The sequence below is a fragment of the Pleurodeles waltl genome, chromosome 3_1 (genome assembly GCF_031143425.1).
Source record: "Pleurodeles waltl isolate 20211129_DDA chromosome 3_1, aPleWal1.hap1.20221129, whole genome shotgun sequence".
Lineage (NCBI taxonomy): Eukaryota > Metazoa > Chordata > Amphibia > Caudata > Salamandridae > Pleurodeles > Pleurodeles waltl.
Window position 1 is genome coordinate 1,689,922,492 of NC_090440.1, and position 14,858 is coordinate 1,689,937,349.

The 14,858-nt window shown below is 46.1% G+C and overlaps 1 protein-coding gene across 1 annotated transcript in view; it reads right to left on the bottom strand.

The window, feature by feature from the left end:
- Window positions 1-13,299: 13,299 nt before the first annotated feature.
- The window catches only part of SPATC1L (spermatogenesis and centriole associated 1 like), a 90,376-nt gene continuing 88,817 nt past the window's right edge, over window positions 13,300-14,858 (bottom strand). Inside the window, exon 4 of the mRNA XM_069221550.1 lies at window positions 13,300-13,623. Coding sequence (XP_069077651.1) covers window positions 13,300-13,623 — 324 coding nt within the window. The remainder of the gene's footprint in view (window positions 13,624-14,858) is intronic.

The following is a 14,858-nucleotide window of genomic DNA, read 5'->3' on the forward strand; positions in this document are numbered from 1 at the left end:
CCCCGGACTTTGTGAGTGCGGGGACACCATTACACGCGTGCATCATACATAGGTCCCTACCTATGTATAGCGTTACAATGGTAACTCCGAACATGGCCATGTAACATGTCTAAGATCATGGAATTGTCCCCCCAATACCATCCTGGTATTGGGGGGACAATTCCATGATCCCCCGGGTCTTTAGCACAGAACCCGGGTACTGCCAAACTGCCTTTCCGGGGTCTCCACTACAGCTTCTGCTGCCAACCCCTCAGACAGGTTTCTGCCCTCCTGTGGTCCAGGCAGCCCTGGCCCAGGAAGGCAGAACAAAGGATTTCCTCTGAGAGAGGGTGTTACACCCTCTCCCTTTGGAAATAGGTGTGAAGGGCTGGGGAGGAGTAGCCTCCCCCAGCCTCTGGAAATGCTTTGATGGGCACAGATGGTGCCCATCTCTGCATAAGCCAGTCTACACCGGTTCAGGGATTCCCCCAGCCCTGCTCTGGCGCGAAACTGGACAAAAGAAAGGGGAGTGACCACTCCCCTGACTAGTACCTCCCAGGGTGGTGCCCAGAGCTCCTCCAGTGTGTCCCAGACCTCTGCCATCTTGGAAACAGAGGTGTTGGGGGCACACTGGACTGCTCTGAGTGGCCAGTGCCAGCAGGTGACGTCAGAGGCTCCTTCTGATAGGCTCTTACCTCTCTTGGTAGCCAGTCCTCCTAACTTGGTAGCCAAACCTCCTTTTCTGGCTATTTAGGGTCTCTGCTTTGGGGAATTCTTCAGATAATGAATGCAAGAGCTCACCAGAGTTCCTCTGCATCTCCCTCTTCACCTTCTACCAAGGATCGACTGCTGACTGCTCCATGATGCCTGCAAAACCGCAACAAAGTAGCAAGACGACTACCAGCAACATTGTAGCGCCTAATCCTGCCGGCTTTCCAGGTGGTGCATGCTCTGGGGGTAGCCTGCCTTCAGCCTGCACCAGAAGCACCGACGAAATCTCCCGTGGGTCGACGGAATTTTCCCCCTGCTAACGCAGGCACCAAAAGACTGCATCACTGGTCCTCTGGGTCCCCTCTAATCCTGATGAGCGTGGTCCCTGGAACACAGCAACTATGTCCAAGTGACTCCCACAGTCTAGTGACTCTTCAGTCCAAGTTTGGTGGAGGTAAGTCCTTGCCTCCCCACGCTAGGCTGCAAAGCTGTGTACCACGTGATTTGCAGCTGCTCCGGCTCCTGTGCACTCTTCCAGGATTTCCTTCATGCACAGCCTAGCCTGGGTCCCCAGCACTCCATCCTGCAGTGCACAACCTTCTGAGTTGTCCTCCGACGTCATGGGACCCCCTTTTGTAACTTCACGTGGACCCGGTTCACTCTTCTTCTAAGTGCCTGTTGGGCTACTTCTGTGGGTGCCACCTGCTTCTGTGAGGGCTCTCTGAGTTTCTGAGCGCCCCCTCTGTCTCCTCCTTCAAAAGGCAACATCCTGGTCCTTCCTGGTCCTCAGCAGCACCCAAAAAACTCTACTGTGACCCTTGCAGCTAGCAAGGCTTGTTTGCAGTATTTCTGCGTGGGAACACCTCTGCACACTTCACCGTGACGCGGGACATCCGTCTTCCAAAGGAGAAGTTCCTAGTCCTCTTCTTTCTTGCAGAACTCCAAGCTTCTTCCAACCAGAGGCAGCTTCATTGCACCTTCATCCGGGTTTCCTGGGCTCCTGCCCCCCCTGGACACTGTCGCAACTATTGGACTTGGTCCCCTTGCCTTGCAGGTCCTCAGGTCTGGAAATCCATTGTCAGTGCACTGCTGGTGTTTGTTCTTCCTGCAGAATCCCCCTATCACGACTATTGTCCTCTTTTGGGGTAGTAGGTGCACTTTACTCCTACTTTTCAGGGTCTTGGGGTGGGGTATCTCGGACACCCTGACTGTTTTCTTACAGTCCCAGCGACCCTCTACAAGCTCACATAGGTTTGGGGTCCATTTGTGATTCTCATTCCACTTTTGGAGTATATGGTTTGTGTTGGCCCTATACCTATGCTTGCCTATTGCAACCTATTGTAATTCTACACTGTTTGCATTACTTTTCTTGCTCTTACTTACCTAATTTTGGTTTGTGTACATATAACTTGTGTATATTACTTACCTTCTTACTGAGAGTACTCACTGAGATACTTTTGGCATATTGTCATAAAAATAAAGTACCTTTATTTTTAGTAAGTCTGTGTATTATGTTTTCTTATGATATTGTGCATATGATATAAGTGGTATAGTAGGAGCTTTGCATGTCTCCTAGTTCAGCCTAAGCTGCTTTGCCATAGCTACCTTCTAACAGCCTAAGCTGCTAGAAATACCTCTTCTCTACTAATAAGGGATAACTGGACCTGGCACAAGGTGTAAGAACCTTTGGTACCCACTACAAGCCAGGCCAGCCTCCAACATTACAGTGCTTCTCAATCCACATCCTGTACTCAGCTCCTTAAAAGAAAGGGGGAAAGGACATGAGGGTAAGATTAACAAGACAACAGTAATTTACAGAAGGTCTTTTGTTGCAACTCTGATTCTAATGATACTTATCATATGTTTTGTTGTAGAAACCATAGGCCTCACCCATCTGCCTGGTACGTCTGTCTGAGTCCTGCTGTGCATCGTCCCTCCACCCCATTGGCCCAGACTTTGTTTATCTAGCCTGTTTGTCTCACAGGGAGGCTGGGAACTTGCCTCATGTCCATTTCATCCCTCTGGAAAAGTACATTCCTGACACCTCCACATTCTTAGCGTGGGTTACCTACTCCTTCTTGCTCTCTTTTTCCTCCTAAACTCATGACATTGCTTTTCAAACATCTGGAGCCTTACGAAGACTGTACACTTCTTTCTACTCTTCACCTGGGTCTCCATCTCCCCCTTACCATTTACCATTATCCACCGTCTTCCCCTACCTACAGTCTATACCAAATTCTCATTAACACAGGTCCAATAAACAAAGACTACCTAAAAGTCAAAAACCTGATCCCTGGCTCCACTCCAGATGTCTCTTCATCACTGAAATGTGGCCAGAGGACAATGCAGGCCCCTCGTCACTACGACATCCCACCTACCCAGAGAATTCTCTTAAGAAAGCAATCTCTTAAGAAGACCAACAGAGAAGTAATAGTCATCTTCAAGAATTCGTTACCCCCACTAGCTTGTAAAGCATTTTCACTGTAAGAATACAAATAATAACTTGGCTGCTGCTCACTTTTTCCAACATACTTATCTTCTTTTCTACCAATGACCAGAACACTCTGAACACCAAGTTTTTCCAATATTCTACCTCAATTATCTTGCTGATATCATCATCATACACAATAGGCTCTGTCTTCTTGGGGGACCTGAACATAATGTTTGACAAACTGGACTAGCCTCAAACCAGATTTTTCCTTTTCAACCAAAAAGCTATGAACTTTCTTTAGCTGATCTCTGTTAATATGAAGAGACAGACACAATCGTCACGTTATTTGCTTGGTAAGGACATTTCAAAGTACATTCAAAGACCATCAACTCGAGCAACCACGGTGAGATTCACCTTGAGCTCAACCTCCCCTTCTCCCACATTACGTCACTTACAACCAATCGGCAAGGCCCTCTCCAGAACAGATTAGTTGTATGATTCCTGCTTGTTTAGTTTGATCGTCGTTTTAGCGTTTACCTGCACCTTTGTTTTGTTCTAACTTTTCTGCATCGTGTTCCTTTTTGTTCTTCCTTCATCTGCCTCATACCTGACAAAACAGTGGCACTGAATACACGGCATCTAATAACCATTCCTTTTATGTGAAACTTGCATGTAGAATGCTGAATCTGGAACTATGTTACAGACTGGTATTTGGGGTTCAAAGTTGTATTTACTAAAAATAAAAAGTTCGCCCTTCCCGGCAAAATGCTGTCTATTTATTTAAAATGAAAAACCTGTCCTTGATCGCTGTGTCAGTGTGAGATGACAGCAAACTACTCTTTCGGGACAATAGGATTATAATTCATACTGAGGTTGTGGTGTTTATTTGAAAGTTTATTTTGCTGCTATGAGTCTCACTGCTATTACTTTAGAGCACTTGGGAAATATAACTTGGGAGTTAAAGTCTATCCGGAAGGTGGTACCTTGGGTGACGTCTTCATCGCGACCCCCTTCGTGTGTGTAGTAAAGGTGTATTACTGATGTTTGCTTTGTGCCGTATGATGCATTCTACTATGGCCTTTACTTCATGAATGATAGATTCATTTCATTGTCAGTCAAAAGGTATGATGACTGAATATAGCTGAAAGAAGCGGCGACTGAAGAAATGAAAGAAGAAGCTGTTTGCATTCTAAAAACAAACAGGCCATGTGAACTTGTATATCCAGATTTTTTTAACTGCCTCTAATGCCTACACTTTATCGCCATTACGTAGTTAGATTGTGCTTAAAATCCATAACTGTTCCACGTTTTTTTTTGGGCGTATGAACTATTTAAAAACCACCAGTGAAAGTCATGCATGGTTGCCCTGCAATTAAAGTATTGGGATCATTTATGAGGTCCTCTCAGGACCTGCAACTTTTAGCCTATATGTGTACACCTTATCTCTAAACATGTTCAGAGGAGACCAACCCCTTAGAGAGCAATTAGGTGTCATCGCTTTTCTTGCTTATTGTGTGCAATTTATACCACCTCAGTTACACTTCACCGCCTATTTTGAAGATTTAAAACCTGAGACTAACCATGGTTCTTCTTGAGCACAATTTTTCTATGAATTAGGTATGCATAATGCCAAAACATGCACTATGTGGCCCAATTTTCCATTTTCTTTCTTTGGGGAACCCCTGAAATACCTAAAGCAGTCGCCTAGGGTTTGGCCCCACCACTGACTTTACCACCTGCCACTGTCACAGCTGCCCTTTAGACCCCACAACTGCAAATGACTATGTTGCCATTTTTTAGGAGGATTCTGTAGTCTCTTGCCCTAGTCCCAGTGGTACAAAAACCTTCCCCCGCCACTGATAGTATCTTCACAGGAACCAGATGAAACACTGACACAACAGTGACAAACTGAATCATGCGGGCCATTGTTGCAACCGACAGTGGCTCACAGCGGATGTTACCACCATCACTTAATGTTTGGTGGAAAACCTGGCCATCAGTTACTGTCTGGTTCTTGCTGGTGCACAGCCACCCCTCGATCCCCACTCCCAGGGGTAATAGTTACAGCCTGTCTACCTGAAAGTAGTACACTGTAGGAACTTATTAATTGCTAAGGGAATCCTAGGTACAACTGGTACATCTGGTGACTTCTAAATGACACCCATTTACATTCCGCTTTTCTTGTTGCACCATTTCGCTTCATTACCAGGCTGCAGGGTCTTGTTCATTTACTCCCTTATTCCCCCAATTGCAGGTTCACATAGGTATTGTCCAGACATTTTGTGGTATCATATGGTCCACTATTGATTCTTTCCACAGGGACCCCTGAATAATCCGTGACAATGAGTCCTGCTCACTCTTTAGCCTTCAGATAACAAAAACAACCAGTCATGGAACTGGGCCTTCCTGTCATGTGAGGGTGTTCCAGGTTGTTGAAAGCACCGTGTTGAGTATATATACTATGCCGAGTCTTTAGCTTGAATGTCTGCATAGTACATTTTATATCTTTTGGTTCCATCTGACGGTGGCACAAAGATTCATCCACTTCTATTCAGCCTTCAAGATTGATTTTGTGCTGGTCCCAACCACGTTTCCTTTTAGGCATCACCTTTGACACCTAAGACAGAGAAGCAAACTTTTGTATCTGATTCAGGAATCAACATAGATGCTGAAAATGTGAAGGTCACCACGAGCATGATGTATTAATCTGCTAATTGTACTGTAGGGGACTGAATCGGGCACTTCAGTCCTGCACAGTCTATTCACCCTGCAGCTGACCTGTATGCTTCAGGTGATTCATATTATATAGAGTAAATCAGGAAATAAATAGACCTGTTCATAGCAACTATATATCAAACAGTGTACCAATTTCACTCATTGTTTCATAGAAAGGGCTGTCATGTCAATGTTATTTTACGGAAAGGCCTTTCATGTCCATGCTTCTAGATCTTTGAGAATATTTCGTTTTATATAGTAATGCTGTTGCTAATTAATGTTACTTTACTTACCTTAGCCAAAAATATACATTTATTACATACAACACATAGAAAAAGACACGCAATATTTAAACAATAAATTCAATTCCCATTCCCAGCAAAAAGACCCACCCATTGTGAATATGCCCAACAAACAAATTACTTAATGTATGAAAAAACGACTAAAATGATCATGTTGTCTGTAGTTTCTCCCTGTTTACAAATCCTAGGCCTTCATCAGGACAGTTTACCTTTAAATAATTCTCTGCTGGTACCTTCTATATACCTCCAACAGGATAAGTTAAAATTATATGGTATAAGGCGCACGTGTAAATACCTCATTACTAGAATTTCCAACTTCAAAATAAGGCAAAGCATGCAGAATCGGTATTCAACACACCAAATCTGCATGTTTTGCGTTTTATATAATATATATAAATTAAAAATATATATTATAAAATATAATAAAGGTTAACCTACCTGAGTCTACTGGGGAAAACTGTGAGGTATGATAATTATAATAAATCTCGTAATTGCAGCCACTGTGCAAACTCCTTTTTACGATAACGACTGGAATTCAGCCCTGAACTTGTAAAAAGAGCCTAAAACAAACACAGATCCAGAAACACTCAAACCCTTTACAAGATCCTCTACCAGTTGTCTGCTTTCTTTGTTGTATCACTTTGCTGAGTGAAGGGGGTGTGGGGAGGGGGAGAGTTAAATAAGACCCTGCTTATAAGCAGGCTCTTAAATTTCAGTTCCGGTGCAAACTCATGTTTGGGCAGGGATGCTGATGGTAAAGTCCAATACCTGCAAAACCAGTGCAGAAAATGCCAGTACTGCATTTAATTCCGTATTCTCCTTGAGAAAACTCTGAAATAGTAGTATGTACTGCAATTGGTTAATACTGCACCCAAAGTCTCAGTGTTTACGGGGTGTAATAAATACCCCCGGAAGCCATTTTTGAGTATTTATACTAGTGAATCTCTGCATTTTCAGTAGAAATATTTCATACTGATTAACCAAAGTGCAGTTCTTCTTCAAGGCTTAGAATGTACAATGTGACAGAGCCAAAGCTCATTAGATGATGGACATCCTCCTCTAGTGCTTCTCGTCTGTCAGCTTTAAAATCCAGCAAAAACCTTTAACTCTGCCCAGTGCAGGTATCCCAGTTGAGCGGATTGGAGTGCCTTTCATGTTGCCCCTTCTAACTCCCCTAATTCCGGCCGCCACCGTCCCCAAGAACCGCAGGTTTTCACTGTGGTCTAACTGAGTCTTAACGGGAACACAGTGCGGAGGAGGGCTGTGCGCAGAGAAGCGGAACGTAGATGATCCGCTGTTCTGCATCCCACTAGCGGCTGCCCATGGAGAGCTGAGCAGGGGCCTGTGGCTGGTCCCGGGGGTCAAAAAGCTCTCATACGACCTGAGGCCACCCAGAGCAGTAGCGATGATCCTTGTAGCCAGGACCTCTCAGTGGCTCGTGCAGACCGGCTCCTGTGAGTTTCAGCATGCCCTGTGGTGGGGCCCATGGCAGTGGCGTAACAAAACTTGAAGGGGCCCCGCCGCAAAGTGCAAGGAGGGCCCCTCCCCCACCCAGTCAGGTGCCCTCCGGCCAGGGGCCTGCTACCCGCACAGAGTGTACTGTGCTGAGAGGCCCTCCCCCGCACTGCGGTAGCTGCATGGGCTATTGTTACGCCAGTGGCTCATGGGAACCTCGGTGAACCACCCAGGTACCAAGCGAATGGGGCCACTGCTCAGGTTCAATCTGCCGCAGTTCTCGGTGGGCCCCTCCCCTGGAGTCAGAGCCAGTGCCTGAGGTCTACTGTGGGGAGTGGCTGGGTTGCGCTTCCACTACCCATGTTGGGACTCATAAATGCATGCCACCTGCCTTGGGAATGGCCCCTACTTGTTTGGCTTCCTGACCAGTGCTTAATTTGTAAATAAAAAGGTGCAGGTGCTCAAAGCTGTCCTCTTAAACAAGCGGCTGCTGCAATTAAAAGTGCGAGCACATAAAACTGAGGCACCATAATCCTGAAGCCGCCTCAGGCCTCTTCAGTCCATTTACAGCCACTCCCTGCCCCTTCAGCTCACTCTTGCAGCTTCCCGCTTTTCCCCTTTCTGACGTTTTTCTGTTCCTCCCTCTTTCCCATGTGTCTTTTGCCCGCAGTAAATGCTTGAGACAGAAAACTAAGCACCGGCCCTCAGAAATAAGTGCCTTGCTCTGCACCGGAAACAACAAGTACAAATTAAGCACTGTTCCTGACACCCCCCCCCCAGGGGATTCTGGAGGCATTCATGGTGCTGTTACTGCTGGTCCACCCAACGTCCTACGACTTACCAGTATTGGACTGCACCGTCATTCTGTCGCTGTGGTGGAGCTGCTGGTGCACCCTGATTTGTCAGGGCTGGTGGGCCATTCAGCCGCACTGCACAGGGGGCAACGACCCTCGTCATCCCTCCATCCCTCTATTTGTTGCCTTACTCAGATGAGGAGTGACAGTGTATCCTCTTTACCTGCAGCAGAGCGATCTTATAGTCACTCGGCATTTACATTATGACTACAGACAAGATGGCTGTGAGCCCAAAACAGGGGAAATTTGATAAGTTTGCAAAACCTTTCTCATCAGCAGCCGAGGGTGGTGTCTCTCAAATGTCTGCAACGCCCTCGCCATCAGGTACTGAATTGACATAAGAGGACTCTACAGATGCAATTCTACAGCCAATATCCAACACCAGACAAGCTCTCAAAAAGCAAATAAGTCAGTAGGATTCAATGTCACTGTGCTCTGCCAAGATGTGTGGAACATGTCACATAGAGTTACGGGTGCAGGAAGGGAGAGTCTCCACGCTTGAGGATGAGATAAATAATCTTTGCTATACTGAGTGGAACCTGTGAAAAGAAACCGTGGAGCGCTGCACCACAGTGGAGGACTCTGAGAGCAGGTCAATGCACAATAACTTCCGATTCACGGATTTCCCGGAGGGAGTGGAGGGACACGGTCTGGCCCAGTTCATTGAACGTTGGCTGATATCCACTTGAACCTCGCTCGTCTCTTGTTTCCTCACTGAAAGAGCGCATGGTACAATGACGGAGGCTTTCTTTTAATCAAGTCAAAATTAAATTAAGGGAGAATGGCCTGCATTATACGCACTTGTTTCCAGCTAAACTCAGTCATTGATAATAACACAACTCGCCACTTTGACACACCTGAGCTGACCTGTGCTTCAGTGGAAGAAAATCTAATCCTATTTGGGAGATATACTGCTCCAGAGTACCCGAATTATGTTATACAGGCTACCCTGGGCCCTAAAGACCAAAGTAAATGCAGCTGGTCTAGCTTTTGAACACAAAAGAAAAGGTCACAGGGAGCCCAAGAAGATGCTGTGATGATCCGGGCCCGCACCACAGACTCATCGGACAAGACAGAAATATCAACAATTGTGGCAAGAGCTTCCATGGAAAGCCTAACTCTCAGGAAACTAAAATAAAACATGCTACACTTGGAACACGAGGCAACCCTTTTTGCCTATCTGGATCCTGGAGTTACTGGGTGTTTGCTCACAGAGCTCTTCTCGTCTATTGTTCAGGTCTCTCTATATGTTGAACTGTCACTCATCCTGGTAATTTTTCTATAGCGCACCCTCCCCTCTTACTCTACACTTATGTAATCCTCTAGTTCTAATACTGATAGGGCCATAAGCCAGCCAGACCGCAAGCTTACCCAGTTCCTTACCACAGAAGGTCTCTTTTCTATTCGTCTTCCTTTCCCTTACCATTCCCCCTCTTCCTTTGCCCCCGATCTGTCATTCTTTTATCCCCTCTCTGCAGCAACTACCCCTCAACCCTCCCTTCATTCCTTTTTTTTCCTTAACACTGTTGAATTGTTAGTTTAATAGTTTACAAGGGTATGGGTGACAAATACTTCATGGCTGGAGGCATGGACTGGGATTCAATTCCGAGGTTCGAGTTTTAGTTTTCTTTTTTGGCAGGGAGATCCTCTCTCAAATTGTCTGATTACAACTTTACTGTGATGGTTGACAATGTGCTTATTGTTAGACAGGAGGGTGACCATTTCATAGAATGTGAATGGACTTAGAAAAAGTAAGAGGGGACATTGATGCTCTTCATCAAGCATCATACTCTGCACGTATTACTGCTACAGGAAACACACCTCCTCAGCACACACTAGTTTCCTGGGGGGCATGGCTGTACTTGTGTCTACCATTCCGGAAATCATTCCCAATTACGGTATATGTAGTAGGCACAGATCAGTTGTGCAGGTATATACTGATCTCAGGTGAGTTGGACGCTTATCTATGTTCCCCATACCTTACTGGTGGCTATCTTGCACTCACTCACACATACCCTGACACCTGCACTGACTAGTGCAACTATAATTGATGGAGACTATATCACTGTACTCGACTATGCACTGGACATGATTAACTCAACAGGGAACCATTGCTCTGGCCGCTTTGCCCAATGGATAACAATGGATGGACTAGTTGACATATGGCTCACTGAGCACCTTTCTGTAAAGAAATTCACGTAATATCCCTACACTTGTGAAAAGGAAAAAATACTGAGCAGCCTACATAGATACAAAAAAGTTTGGAACACTGGCAAACAGCTCTCTACATGTCACAAGGCAGAAACCACTGGTGGTAGAGTACACACCATCTATACCATGGCTTGAACTGGAACACTATCAGAATCCTTCAAACTATATGTGACAGAGTTTTAGGCATGGCCGAGTCCCCTGCATGCATCACCTGTCTAGAAACAATGGTAAAGACTGCCAATCTGCCACATTACTAGGAACCTTGGCAAAGCCCACCTCCATCAACCACATGGAGTGGAACATGGCAGAATCCACACTGTCTGTTGTTTGGTTTTGAACACTGGCTGAGTTCACTCTATATGTCACATCTATTGGAACCCTGAAAGAGTCTACTCCATCTATCACGTGGCGTGGAACACTGGTAAAGTCCACTTCATCTATCACAGGGCTTGGAGCAATGGTAATGCCTGGTCTATCTATCACAGAACCTGGATAACTGGGAAAGTCTGCTCCATCTATCACAGGGCTTGGAACAGAGGTAAATTCTGCTCCATCTATCCCATGGCATGGAACAATGGTAAAGCCTGCTTCATCTACCACAGGACTTGGCATTCTGGTAAAATAAGCTCCAGCTATCACATGGCCTGGAACACTGACAAAGGCCCTCATTCTGACCCTGGCGGTCTTTGACCGCCAGGGCGGAGGACCGCGGGAGCACCGCCGACAAGCCGGCGGTGCTTCAATGGGGATTCCGACCGCGGCGGTAAAGCCGCGGTCGGACCGGCACCACTGGCGGGGTCCCGCCAGTGTACCGCGGCCCCATTGAATCCTCCGCGGCGGCGCAGCTTGCTGCACCGCCGCGGGGATTCTGACCCCCCCTACCGCCATCCAGATCCCGGCGGTCGGACCGCCGAGATCCGGATGGCGGTAGGGGGGGTCGCGGGGCCCCTGGGGGCCCCTGCAGTGCCCATGCCACTGGCATGGGCATTGCAGGGGCCCCCGTAAGAGGGCCCCTACATGTATTTCACTGTCTGCTGCGCAGACAGTGAAATACGCGACGGGTGCAACTGCACCCGTCGCACAGCTTCCACTCCGCCGGCTCGATTCCGAGCCGGCTTCATCGTGGAAGCCTCTTTCCCGCTGGGCTGGCTGGCGGTCTGAACGAGACCGCCCGCCAGCCCAGCGGGAAAGTCAGAATTACCGCCGCGGTCTTTCGACCGCGGAACGGTAACCTGACGGCGGGACTTTGGCGGGCGGCCTCCGCCGCCCGCCAAGGTCAGAATGAGGGCCAAAGTCTGTTCCATCTATCACAGAGTTTGGCATTCTGCTAAACCATCTATCACCTTGCACGTAAGATTCTCACAGCCCACTCCAATGTACATGTAACAAAGATGACTGTACTACAGGCTGCAAACTTGCTTGCCACCATCACAACCAGTCACAATCATGCCAGAGTACAGCAATGAGACTGGCAGTGGGAAAGGAAACTACACTCAGGTGGCTTCTCAAATAGTGTTCAAGCCTAGCAGGACGAATTAAGCAGCATTTCACGACTGCTATCTCTGGCCATTTACAAAGAGGAACATGGACAGGACTAAACAGGAGTGAGAAGAAAATAAAATATTCCTCAGTATCTGCACTGAACATCATTCCACTGCACGTCAGCAGGTTAGCCACTGTATTTCATGCTATTTAACTGCACATCAGGAAGTTAGCCACTGCATTTCATGCTGTTCAAGTGACAATCAGGATGATGCATTCCATGCTATTCCACTGGACATTAGGAGAATAGCATCAGAGGGTGCAGCGAAATAACAACTGCTTTACTGCCTTTGAGCCGGCGGATGAGCCCCCTGGACATCTAATGGTCATGACCCTTCACGATGGCAGACAATGTATTGTAGAATATTATGTCATTAAAATGCTTGCAGTGACAAATGGTCCACTAAGAGGCATATCCTCCATAAGTCTGTGCTAAAACAATTACAAAACAGGCAAGAAAGCAAGTGCAGGATCTGTGGAACTACTATAGAGATATTGGCTCCTTCTGAGTTTGGCTAGATGCAGGCAGAGTGGCACAAGCCAAAGGCACAGTGGACCTATTTCCAGCAAGCAGAAAAGTAAGTCTGCAATGTTTATGGTAGTAATCTGGGCAAAGGCACATTTTGTGTTTGTATTATTGGTATTTCCCTTATTTGGAAGGAGCTGAGGCCAGATGTATCAAAGGGTTTTATCCATTCTGTGTCTATGGGAAAATGTGTTCGTAAATATGGCCCTTAGTACCTTATCACATGTACCATTTAGCTAACAGTGTATATTGCAAAGCAAGCTGTATTTGTAAAGCATGGCTGCTGAAGCTGGGTTAATGGGACTAGGACTCTGGAATGTGTCTATTGCCAAGTGGGGTAGCATTAAACACATCCTGGCTGGCTATAAAAGAAAATATTAATTTTGGTCATAAAATGCTCAGACAGACCTCTGGAAACATCACACATGAACATTTGTCAAAGTAACTCCTTTATCATAGAAAATCTAACATTTTGTGATGTTTAGTTTCTGCAATCACAGTTACTTGGACTCTGCCATTTTTGATGGCACTATAAGAGTTGGTGGACATTGGCAGTGTTGAGAGGAGAGGGTGTCACCAGGCAAAGAGTGGCTTTCCATCCTCTCTGGATAGCTCACACAGACAGTTCAGCAGAAGCAGGGTATCTCGCAGGAATTTGGCGGGCATGATGTTGATGACCATCTTGCGGAGAGAAACTTGGTTGCTGTATATAGGGTTTCCTCGCAGATCCCTTTGCTTGAGGATGCCATAGGCATTTATGAGAAATTCGCTGAAGATGGGGTGCACATCCCGGTTGTACCCTAGCTTCTGCAATTGACACATGAGTGACAAGTATCGATGGGACATTTCTTTCTGCTTCTCCTCATCCAAGGAACCATCCAAAGGCCTTCTGGAGCACTGGAGGGAAAAGAGCGAGAGTTAGAGTTAACAAAGTTCAATATAAAGAAGTAAGTGATGGAGGATGGCTAGTGGAAGGGAGCAGCAGTTGGGGGTGAAAGAGTTGAGGGGGTTGGTAAAGGAGGAAAAGTGATGATACATGAAAAAGTGCAGACTTTCTTGGCAGCTCTGACGGTCCTGATTAAAGCCAAGTTTACTATACACTTGAAATGTTAATAACATAAGAAGACAAAACATAGCGCCATATTTTGAGTTTGGTAACAAACGTGGAGGATATCCTGTACACCATATTACCAGTGCATGATAGCCTATGTCACTTGTAATAGGGCAGAGGAGACACTGGTCACGTTTTCACAGAGCATCCTGTTCGCCAAACTCTAAATAAGGCCCGTAGTTAGTAAATGTATTGCGCTAGGCACAGAACATATATCATATTATGCACTATCTTGAGATTGCGTGGTTAAATGATGTCTACAAACCAGCATACTAGTTTGGGAAATCCTAGAGTAGGGTAGCATAGTACTTTGGTTGTGGTGAGGTTATTTGAACTGATGTCCAGATGGACAAAAGAAAGCATCAGCATACTATTTAATTCAGCACTTTCTTTTCCTTTTCTACACATCAGGAAGCTCGCCCATAAGCAGTCAAGCTCTAAACATAATATAATGGCCGAGACTGTAATCAAGAGGGCAAATAAGAAGAGTCATTAGTAGCTCTGGAAAATCAACAAGAGACAGGGTCTTCAGATACCTTATTCTTCTAGAGTGGAGGCTTGTTCATTTTAACTAATGCAAAGGGAGGTACCAATATTGACTGGACAGCGTCCCTACCAGTTGGAGACTTCCGCAGGAGACCACCCTATTGAAAGGGAGGTAACAGAACTCTGGAAGATAGGGATCCAATGGAGAGGAATACATTGATTGTTGCGAGGCAACACCAAGGTCTTAAATGTCCCTCCTGGATCCTTTTGTAGGTAAGAAATACCATAATAAAGACACTGGGGAGAATCCACTGCTTCCACCTTATTCTTTAGTGATTTAGCAATGCATGTGCTCGATTTGAGCCGATGGATGTAGGTGGGGCCCACTGGTACTCATTTTTGTGTATTGGCAACTTATGTTTGCTCATCAGACCTTGTCCCAGGGCATGAGAAAGAAAAACACAAAAAGAGGGAAAAAAAGGATGAAAAGAAAGATGGAAAATACTGACAAGTCAAGAAATCAGCACTTGCAACA